Here is a 12,091-nt window from a genome sequence, read left to right as displayed (position 1 = left end):
AGTATGTACAAGTAAAATAGAGGAATAAATCTGTACAAACATATATACAGGTGGTGTGGGGAGGGGAAGAAGGTAAGGCGGGGGGATGGGGAGGGGGAGGAGGGGGAGAGGAAGGAGGGGGCTCAGTCTGGGAAGGCTGGGGTTTTTTTTTAATGGTATTTTTTAAGCACTTACTATATATATGTATATATGTTTGTACATATTTATTACTCTATTTTACTTGTACATATCTATTCTATTTATTTTATTTTGTTAGTATGTTTGGTTTTGTTCTCTGTCTCCCCCTTTTAGACTGTGAGCCCACTGTTGGGTAGGGACCGTCTCTATATGTTGCCAACTTGGACTTCCCAAGCGCTTAGTACAGTGCTCTGCACACAGTAAGTGCTCAATAAATATGATTGATTGATTGATTACTATGTGCAAAGCACAGTTCTAAGCGCTGGGGAGGTTACAAGGTGATCAGGTGGTCCCATGGGGGGCTCACAGTTTTAATCCCCATTTTGCAGATGAGGTAACTGAGGCAAAGAGAAGTGAAGTGACTTGCCCAAAGTCACACAGCTGACAGCTGTTGACATCAAATGCTTTTGTAACATTTAATTTGAAAACCGTACCAACCATTCACAATCAAACTACCGGGAACCTAATCTGGTACTTGTTCCCGTAGACTTACATTTTATAATTTAGGATCCTTTCCTGAATCTCTGGAAAAAGAATATGCAATTCCTTTGGGTGTTATATACCGTAATGATGAACATCACTAAATTATTGTTTGAGCCCTATTAGAATAATTTAAAGGATGACATCAAAATATTGCATAAATGAAGAGCTATAATATAATTATGTCTTTGCAAGAAGCCGCGTAAATGAAGGTGACTTTAGGAGTGGTTTTTCAACTTTGGGGAAGAATTTAGTCCAACTTATAGGTTGGACAGTAATCTTCCTCTTTTCTTCTTAAAATGTCTCGTAGCAGGCCAACTCCTTCTGAACACTTCTGTGCAACTTGAACTCCTTTCTCCATTAGAGTGTTCTTCTTTAATAATATTTATAAATTGATCCAAGACTTTTTAGTCCCAAGATTTTAGTTAGTAGTAGAGAAACCCTAACTACCTCTTTACCTCTTTCAGCATCTTGCAGTGAGGCACTGGATTGTCCAAGTTCAACAAGGTCCTTCTCTCACAGCACTTATGTACATGTCCATCTTTAATTTTAAGTCCTTTCTCCCCCTCTAGTCTGTAAGTTCCTTGTGGGTAGAGATTGTGTCTACCTACTCTTATTATATCGTACCTTCCCAAGTACTTGGGACAGCATTCTGAACACAGCAAGTGCTCAATAAATATCACCGATCGATTGCCCCAAATGCCTTATTCCCTTATCAAATAGGGATCTCCTTCAAAATGCTTCTATAAAATGTCTGGAACACGTTTTATAGAAATACTTTTGAAGGCATTTTACTTGTACATATCTATTCTATTTATTTTATTTTGTTAGTTTGGTTTTGTTCTCTGTCTCCCCCTTTTAGACTGTGAGCCCACTGTTGGGTAGGGACCGTCTCTAGATGTTGCCAACTTGTACTTCCCAAGAGCTTAGTCCAGTGCTCTGCACACAGTAAGCGCTCAATAAATACGATTGATTGATTGATTGAAGGTAATTTTTTGTAAAGGACTGTGACTGAGATCTTTTTCCCCTGAATTAAATTGTTGGTGGAGTCCCCTTGGTATCTTTTTCTCTTTGGAATTTCCATTATCTAGTAATCAAAATTATTTCGGGGTGCTACTTATTTTACAGAAACCGTGATTTTAATGTATTTCACTTGAAGAAATATAAAATGAGCATATTGATTCTACAGGAACTACCTATTTTCGGGGCCCGCCCTAGAGGCCTGGTGGACACTAAGACGTCCCTTTTGCCATGGTATCGGGAATGGTGGGAAGCTCCTTCTCAACCTCTTTCTTTGCTCCTTCACCCTCTAACTTTGGGAATCTCCACTCACTCCCTTGGAGACTCTTTTGCTCCCACTGCTTCAACTTGAAGCTCGGTATGGGCAGGGAACGTGCCTGCTAATTCCGTTGTACTCTCCCATGCACTTAGTACAGTGCTCTGAACCTTGTAAGTGCTCAATTAATACCATTGATTGATTCAGCTACCATCTCTATGTGGATGTTTCCCAAATCTGCATCTCTCTCATCTCCAGTCTTGCATTTCCTCCTGCCTCCAGGACATCTCTACCTGGATATACCCTCAACACCTGTCCCAAACTGAACTCCTCATCTTCTCACCCAAGCCGTTTCCTCCGCCTGACTTTCCCATCACTGTAAATGCTACCATCCACCCTGTCTCCAAACCTGAAACCTTGGCGTTGTCATCTTTCTCATTCAACACACACATTCTTTTTTTTGTTGTTGTTAATATGTTCTGTTTCGTTGTCTGTCTCCCCCTTCTAGACTGTGAGCCCGCTGTTGGGTAGGGACCGTCTCTATATGTTGCCAACTTGTACTTCCCAAGCGCATAATCCAGTGCTCCGCACACAGTAAGCGCTCAATAAATACGATTGAATGAATGAATGAAATTCATTCTGTTCTTACATCCTGTTGGTTCTAACTTCACAAAATCGCTAAAATCCACCCCTTCCTCTCCCTCCAAATTTCTTCCATGCTGATCCAAGCCCTTGTCATATCTCATCTTGAGTTTTGCATCGGCCTCCTCGTTCACCTCCCCTCCCCATCTCTCCCTCCTCCGGGCCTTCACTCTTTTGCCTGGACCATTTTTCTAAAATATCGTTCTGCGCACGCATCCCCACTCCTCAAAAACCTCCCGGCATTGCTCATCCATGTCCGCCAAAATAGAAATTCCTCACCCTTGACTGTAAGACACTGTCAGTTCTCCCCCTCTTATTAACCCCACTCCTCTCCCATTACAACCCAGCCCACACCACTTGACTCCTCTAACACCAGTCTACTTTCTTACTGTGCTCCGATCTCGCCCTCCCTCCATACTGGAATTTCCTCCCTTTCATATCCAACAGAACATGGCTCTCTCCATTTTCAATGCTCTAATAAAAGCATATCTATTCCAGCAAGCCTGACAAGCCTCCTATCTCTTGACCAAATTCTTCCACCCCTCTGTGTCACCAATGCACTTAAATCCACGTCCCTTAAGCTTATTATTCCTATTATGGTATTAGTTGGTATTAGTTCTATTTGTTCTGACGACTTTGACACCCGTTTCCATGTTTTGTTTGGTTTTCTGTCTCCCCCTTCTAGACTGTGAGCCCGTTGCTGGGTAGGGACCGTCTCTATATGATGCCAACTTGTACTTCCCAAGCGCTTAGTACAGTGCTCTGCACACAGTAAGTGCTCAATAAATACAATTGATTGATTGATTAGTCCAGTGCTCTGCACACAATAAGCGCTCAATAAATACGATTGAATGAATGATGGTATTTCATTCATTCATTCAATCATATTCATTCAGTCATTCATTCAATCGTATTTATTGAGCGCTTACTGTGTGCAGAGCACTAGACTAACCAATCAATCAATCGTATTTATTGAGTGCTTACTGTGTGCAGAGCACTGGACTAAGCACTTGGGAAGTACAAGTTGGCAACATGTAGAGACGGTCCCTAACCAACAGCGGGCTCACGGTCTAGAAGGGGGAGACAGAGAACAAAACAAAACATATTAACAAAATAAAATAAATAGAATAAATATGTACAAATAAAATAAATAGATAAATAGAGTAATAAATATGTACAAACATATATACATGTATACAGGTTGTGCCAGGCACTGTACTAAGCGCCGGGGGGGATACAAACAAATCGAGTTGAACGCCGTCCCTTTCCCGCAATGGGCTCGGGGTCTTCATCCCCATTTTACAGATGAAGTAACTGAGGCCCAGAGGAAGAAGTAAAGTGACTTGCCCAGGGTCACACAGGAGGCAAGTGACAGAGCCGGGATTAGAACCCATGACTCTGTGGCTCCCAGGCCCATGCTCTATCCATTACATTCATTCATTCAGTCGTATTTATTGAGCGCTTACTGTGTGCAGAGCACTGGACTAAGCGCTTGGGAAGTACAAGTTGGCAACATATAGAGACGGTCCCGACCCAATTACACCATGCTGCTCCCTAAAGCTCTTTGACATACTAGACTAGACTGTGAGCCTGTTTTTGGGTTGGGATTGTCTCTACTGGTTGCCGAATTATATTTTCCAAGCGCTTAGCACAGTGCTCTGCACACAGTGAGCGCTCAGTAAATACAATTGAATGAATGAATGAATATTCCCTCCAACATCTTCCTCACAGCACTTATGCATATAAGTGCCTCACCGTACCTCGTTCTCGCCTGTCCCGCCATCGCCCCCCGGCCCACGTCTTCCCCGGGGCCTGGAATGCCCTCCCTCTGCCCATCCGCCAAGCCAATTACACCATGCTGCTCCCTAAAGCTCTTTGACATACTAGACTAGACTGTGAGCCTGTTTTTGGGTTGGGATTGTCTCTACTGGTTGCCGAATTATATTTTCCAAGCGCTTAGCACAGTGCTCTGCACACAGTGAGCGCTCAGTAAATACAATTGAATGAATGAATGAATATTCCCTCCAACATCTTCCTCACAGCACTTATGCATATAAGTGCCTCACCGTACCTCGTTCTCGCCTGTCCCGCCATCGCCCCCCGGCCCACGTCTTCCCCGGGGCCTGGAATGCCCTCCCTCTGCCCATCCGCCAAGCTAGCTCTCTTCCTCCCTTCAAGGCCCTGCTGAGAGCTCACCTCCTCCGGGAGGCCTTCCCAGACTGAGCCCCTTCCTTCCTCTCCCCCTCGTCCCCCTCTCCATCCCCCCATCTTACCTCCTTCCCTTCCCCACAGCACCTGTATATATGTATATATGTTTGTACATATTTATTACTCTATTTATTTATTTTACTTGTACCTATCTATTCTATTCTATTTTATTTTGTTAGTATGTTTGGTTTTGTTCTCTGTCTCCCCCTTTTAGACTGTGAGCCCACTGTAGGGTAGGGACCGTCTCTATATGTTGCCAATTTGTACTTCCCAAGCACTTAGTACAGTGCTCTGCACACAGTAAGCGCTCAATAAATACGATTGATGATGATATATCCTTTTACTTTGATGATTCCCCCATCTATAATTTGTTTTCCTCCTTGATTGTAAGCTCCCTGAGGGCAGGGATCATGTCTCTGAACTCATATATGTTGTCTTCTCCCAAGCACTTAGGACAGTGCTTGCTAATTGCTAGATAAATACCACGGTTTAATTGATTATTTTCCTTTCCAAAGGCAATCGGAACAGACCTGGAAAGCCGCATCGGGAGCAAAACAGAACTCCAGAGGGAACTTTGTCAACTGGATCTCAACATCTCAAGTTTGCAGTTCAGCCATCATCCTCTCTTCAATCAAGAACTTGTGTTATGCTCCAGGTTGCTCCAACTCTTCGAGTGTTTCCAGCTCAGAAGGCAACAAAACACATCTCATCTTCTGTATGAAAAAGTAGGATCATATTTTGTTGTATTCCAGTTACTTAATGGAAGTAATTAATTCTTCCATTATGTAATGTAATGTAAGTAATTTGCGGTGAAGAACAAAATACCAAAATGTCTAGTAACATCAATCAGTTCAGCAGCGGTACAGTGTTTATTGGTTATTAATTCTTTGCATCATCATCATCATCATCAATCGTATTTATTGAGCGCTTACTATGTGCAGAGCACTGTACTAAGCGCTTGGGAAGTACAAATTGGCAACATATAGAGACAGTCCCTACCCAACAGTGGGCTCACAGTCTAAAAGGGGGAGACAGAGAACAAAACCAAACATACTAACAAAATAAAAAATAAAATAAAATAAAAGCTCTACGTCAGGTGTGGTGGGGTAACACAAAGGAAATACAGGGCATGGTTCTCCCCCGAAAAGAGGCAGGACAAGCACAGATGTTTAGATATAAATGAAAAACACCCGGGAACTGAGATGAAAAATTCAAAATATCAGAAAGCAAATAAACACCTTGCTCAAAGATCTATGCAAATATCGAAAGTTTACAGGGGAGAGTGGACTGTTTGAAACCAGGCAGGGTGAAATTGGGGAGGTTTCCTTCGAAGGAGAGAAGCGAAAGGGTTTGATAAAGAGTCGAGAAAGTTAGGAAGGGGGAATAAGGTGATCAGATGTCCCTATCTTGGTGGGACAGTCCAGAATAGGTTTAATTTGACTCACAGACTCCCGCGTATCACTCAGTCTCCCGCTATTCTCCCTTCAGGCTGCTGTGACGCTTCCACATTTGATTTTTGCCTTTCTTCACCTCCGGGTCTTCCACCGATCGGTGTTCCGAGATCAGCAGGGGCCTGGGAATCAGAAGAATCCGGGTTCTAATTCCGGTCCCGTCGCTTGTTTGCTGTGTGACCTTGGGCAAGTTACTCAGCTTTTCTTTGCCTCATTTACCTCATCTGTAAAATGGGGATTAATACTGTGAGTCCCTTATAATAATAATAATGATGATGGCATTTATAAAGCGCTTACTGTGTGCAAAGCACTGTTCTAAGCGCTGGGGAGGTTACAAGGTGATCGTCCCTCGAGAGTGTGGGTTAGCCATTTATAACAACGATAATGATGGCATTTATTAAGCGCTTGTTTGTACATATTTATTACTCTATTTATTTTACTTGTACATATCTATTCTATTTATTTTATTTTGCAGGTATGTTTGGTTTTGTTCTCCGTCTCCCCCTTTTAGACTGTGAGCCCACTGTTGGGTAGTCTATATGTTGCCAACTTGTACTTCCCAAGCGCTTAGTACAGTGCTCTGCACACAGTAAGCACTCAATAAATACGATTGATTGATTGATTGATCGATCAGCTTGTCCCACAGGGGGCTCACAGTCTTCATCCCCATTTTACAGATGAGGGAACCGAGGCACAGAGAAGTGGAGTGACTTGCCCAAAGTCACACAGCTGACAAGTGGCAGAGGCGGGATTTGAACCCCTCACCTCTGACTCCAAAGCCCGGGCTCTTTCCACTGAGCCACGCTGCTTCTCTAATGAGTCATGGACCGTGTCCAACGTGATTAGCTTGGTACAATAGTAATCACTTAAATACAATTTTGACAAAACGTGCATTCAAGGTAGTTCATCCTAGCCTGCCGCCTTGGCCCTTGGTAAAATATCTGAATTATTTTGGCAATGTGGTACTGTAGGGACTGTCTCTATATGTTGCCAACTTGTACTTCCCAAGCGCTTAGTACAGTGCTCTGCACACAGTAAGCGCTCAATAAATACGATTGATTGATTAGTGGTGAAACCCCAAATGTGGAAAATGACCCCTAGAACCCTTCAGGGCAGAATGAGATTGGGCTCAGGTCTTAAGCAGATGTTAAACTCTCTGTTCTTTTGAGCCCCTGATGATCTCTCTGTTCTTATAACATTCAGAAAAATAATTCATTTTGAAGAAATACTGATTTATTATCATATCTTTGGGTTTAAAAATCTCCGGTCTTTTTTTTTCTCCAAGTTTACTCTGGCTCTAGATTCTTTTACATTTTAGACTGTGAGCCCACTGTTGGGTAGGGACTGTCTCTATCTGTTGCCAACTTGTACTTCCCAAGCGCTTAGTACAGTGCTCTGCACGCAGTAAGCGCTCAATAAATATGATTGATTGATTGATTCATCTGTGATGAGAATTGTTTCCTTTTGGGTAGAGTGTGGCCCTTGGGCTGTTAAGGTAGCTGTAATATATTAAGACTAGAGCAGTAATCCTTGCAAATGCGGATCCCAGCTGAAGGGTAGGTTAGTAGTTCTGTGAAGGCTAAGAAGCAGGCAGTATCCAGGATCATCACAAGAGCTGTGCAATAAGGTTCATATGATCTGGTCACCTATGCATCTGTTGACGGCACTACCATCCTTCCCGTCTCACAAGCCCGCAACCTTGGTGTCATCCTCGACTCCGCTCTCTCGTTCCCCCCTCACATCCAATCCGTCACCAAAACCTGCCGGTCTCACCTCCGCAACATCGCTAAGATCCGCCCTTTCCTCTCCATCCAAACCGCTACCCTGCTGGTTCAATCTCTCATCCTATACCAACTGGATTACTGCATCAACCTCCTCTCTGATCTCCCATCCCCCTGTCTCTCCCCACTTCGGTCTATACTTCATGCTGCTGCCCAGATCATCTCTGTGCAGAAACGCTCTGGGCATGTTACTCCCCTCCTCAAAAATCTCCAGTGGCTCCCAATCAACCTACGCATCGGGCAGAAACTCCTCCCCCTGGGCTTCCAGGCTGTCCATCCCCTCGCCCCCTCCTACCTCACCTCCCTTCTGTCTTTCTCCAGCCCAGCCCGCACCCTCCGCTCCTCCGCCGCTAACCTCCTCACCATTAGGCCTCGTTCTCGCCTGTCCCGCCGTCGACCCCCGGCCCACGTCCTCCCCCGGGCCTGGAATGGCCTCCCTCTACCCATCGGCCAAGCTAGCTCTCTTCCTCCCTTCAAGGCCCTACTGAGAGCTCACCTCCTCCAGGAGGCCTTCCCACACTGAGCCCCCTTTTTCCTCTCCTCCTCCCCATCCCCCCGACCCTACCTCTTTCCCCTCCCCACAGCACCTGTATATATGTTTGTACAGATTTATTACTCTATTTATTTTACTTGCACATATTTACTATTCTATTTATTTCATTCTGTTAATATGTTTGGTCTTGTTCTCTGTCTCCCCCTTCTAGACTGTGAGCCCACTTTTGGGTAGGGACTGTCTCTGTATGTTGCCAACTTGTACTTCCCAAGCACTTAGTACAGTGCTCAGCACACAGTAAGTGCTCAATAAATACGATTGATTGATTGAGCCCACTGTTGGGTAGGGACCGTCTCTATATGTTGCCAACTTGTACTTCCCAAGTGCTTAGTCCAGTGCTCTGCACACAGTAAGCGCTCAATAAATACGATTGAATGAATGAATGATTTGTTCCCTTTATTCATCTCTCCTTCACCCCACAGCCCCTTATGTAAATAACCCTAATTTGTTTATTAATGTTAATAATAATCATAATTATTATGGTATTTGTTAAGCACTTCCTATGTGCCACGCACTGTTCTAAGCCCTGGGGTAGGTACAACATAGATTGTTCCACATGGGGCTCACAGTCTTCATCCCCATTTTACAGATGAGGTGACCGAGACCCAGAGAATCAATCAATCAATCGTATTTATTGAGCGCTTACTGTGTGCAGAGCACTGTACTAAGCACTTGGGAAGTCCAAGTTGGCAACATATAGAGACAATCCTGACCCAACAGTGGGCTCACAGTCTAAAAGGGGGAGACAGAGAACAAAACCAAACATACTAACAAAATAAAATAAATAGAATAGATATGTACAAGTAAAATAAATAGAGTAATAAATCTGTACAAACATATATACATATATACAGGTGCTGTGGGGAAGGGAAGGAGGTAAGATGGGAGGATTCATTCATTCAACCGTATTTATTGAGCGCTTACTGTGTGCAGAGCACTGTACTAAGTGCTTGGGAAGTCCACGTTGGCAACATATAGAGACAGTCCCTACCCAACAGTGGGCTCACAGTCTAGAAGAGGGAGACAGAGAACAAAACCAAACATACTAACAAAATAAAATAAATAGAATAAATATGCATAAATAAAATAAATAAGTAAATGGAGTAATAAATTCGTACAAACATATATACATATATACAGGTGCTGTGGGTAGGGGAAGGAGGTAAGATGGGGGGATGGAGAGAAGTGAAGTGACTCGCTCAAGGTCACACAGCCGACAAGTGGTGGAGCCAGGAGTAGAACCCATTTTTTAATGTCTTTCTCCCCCTCTCTAATCTATAAGCTTGTTGCGGGCAGGGAAACGTGTCTACCAACTCTGTTATATCAAACTCTCCCAAGCACTTAGTATCAATCAATCAACCAATCGTATTTATTGAGCACTTACTGTGTGCAGAGCACTGTACTAAGCGCTTGGGAAGTACAAGTTGGCAACATAGAGAGACAGTCCCTACCCAACAGTGGGCTCACAGTCTAAAAACAGTCACTTAGTACTGTGCTCTGCGCACAGAAAGCACTTTATAAATATGATAGACTGATTCCTCGACTGATCCCGACTATTCCTCACGATTCCTCCCCATCACAGAGAGTCCCTGAGTCCATCTCCAGCACTTTAGCTGTGACAGGTAGGTGTGAAGGTCAGTGGCACAAGAACCAGTGGCCCTCAAAACCTTCCCCCTTCTCCTCAATTGGAGTGGACACCTCGTTCATTCATTCAGTCGTATTTATTGAGCGCTTACTGTGTGCAGAGCACTGGACTAAGCGCTTGGGAAGAACAGGTCGGCAACATATAGAGACGGCCCCTACCCAACAGTGGGCTCACGGTCTAGAAGGGGGAGTCAGACAACAAAACAAACCATGGAGACGGGTGTCAAAGTCGTCAAAACAAATAGAATTACGGCTATTAACCAATCAATCGTATTTATTGAGTGCTTACTGTGTGCAGAGCACTGTACTAATCAATCAATCAATCGTATTTATTGAGCGCTTACTGTGTGCAGAGCACTGGACTAAGCACTTGGGAAGTACAAATTGGCAACATATAGACAGTCCCTACCCAACAGTGGGCTCACAGTCTAGAAGAACAGTGCTTGGCACATAGTAAGTGCTTAACAAGCACCATGATTTTCCCCCCTTCTAGACTGTGAGCCCGCTGTTGGGTAGGGACCGTCTCTATGTGTTGCCAACTTGGACTTCCCAAGCGCTTAGTACAGTGCTCTGCACACAGGAAGCACTCAATAAATACGATTGAATGAATGAATGTGGAGATGGATGGACAACCACTGGTGGTTCTTGAGGAGTGGGGTAACAGGGACTAGACTGTGAGCCCACTGTTGGGTAGGGACCGTCTCTATATGATGCCAACTTGTACTTCCCAAGCGCTTAGTACAGTGCTTTGCACACAGTAAGCGCTCAATAAATATGATTGATTGATTGATTGATTGAACGTTTTTGTAGAAAAATGATCCACGTAGCAGAGTGAAGTCTGGCCTGGAGTGGGGAGAGACAGGAGGCAGGGAGGTCAGCAAGGAGGCTGATACAACAATCAAGGCGGGATAGGATAATCAATCAATCAATCGTATTTATTGAGTGCTTACTGTGTGCAGAGCACTGTACTAAGCGCTTGGGAAGTACAGTGCTTGGATCAAAGTGGTAGCGGTTTCGATGGAGAGGAAAGGGAGGGTTTTAGCGATGTCGTGGAGGTTGAGCCGACAGGATTTAGCGATAGATTGAATATGTGGGTTGAAAGAGAGGAGTCAAGGATAAGGCCCAAGTTATGGGCTTGTGAGACGGGAAGGACAGTGGTGCTGTCTATAGTGACGGGAAAGGCATGGGGAGGATGTAGGGGGATGAAATTGAGGGCGGGGTTGCAAGGATAATTCCGAGGTAACGAGCACGGAGAAGTGGGAGATTAGGGATGCCACTGTTGGAGATGGGAAATTGGGAGGAGAACGGGTATGGGAGGATGATAATGAGGACAGTTTCCAATCAATCAATCAATCAATCGTATTTATTGAGCGCTTACTGTGTGCAGAGCACTGTACTAAGCGCTTGGGAAGTACAGTGCTTGGATCAAAGTGGTAGCGGTTTCGACGGAGAGAAAAGGGAGGGTTTTAGCGATGCCGTGAAGGTTGAACCGACAGCATTTAGCGATAGATTGAATATGTGGGTTGAAAGAGAAGGGTAACGCCCAAGTTATGGGCTTGTGAGACGGGAAGGACAGTGGTGCTGTCTATAGTGACGGGAAAGGCATGGGGAGGATGTAGGGGATGAAATTGAGGGCGGGGTTGCAAGGATAATTCCGAGGTAACGAGCACGGAGAAGTGGGAGATTAGGGATGCCACTGTTGGAGACGGGAAATTGGGAGGAGAACGGGTACGGGAGGATGATAATGAGGTCAGTTTCCAATCAATCAATCAATCAATCGTATTTATTGAGCACTTAGTGTGTGCAGAGCACTGTACTAAGCGCTTGGGAAGTACAGTGCTTGGATCAAAGTGGTAGCGGTTTCGATGGAGAGGAAAGG

General features: G+C 44.4%; 1 protein-coding gene across 1 annotated transcript in view; it reads left to right on the top strand.

Moving 5' to 3' along the window:
- The window catches only part of CC2D2B (coiled-coil and C2 domain containing 2B), a 154,875-nt gene that overhangs the window by 18,721 nt on the left and 124,063 nt on the right, over nt 1–12,091 (top strand). The window contains exon 7 of the mRNA XM_038744430.1: nt 5,299–5,508. Within this exon, the coding sequence (XP_038600358.1) occupies nt 5,299–5,508 (210 nt within the window). The remainder of the gene's footprint in view (nt 1–5,298; nt 5,509–12,091) is intronic.

This window comes from Tachyglossus aculeatus, chromosome 3 (genome assembly GCF_015852505.1).
Source record: "Tachyglossus aculeatus isolate mTacAcu1 chromosome 3, mTacAcu1.pri, whole genome shotgun sequence".
Lineage (NCBI taxonomy): Eukaryota > Metazoa > Chordata > Mammalia > Monotremata > Tachyglossidae > Tachyglossus > Tachyglossus aculeatus.
This window is presented reverse-complemented; position numbering and strand designations above follow the sequence as displayed.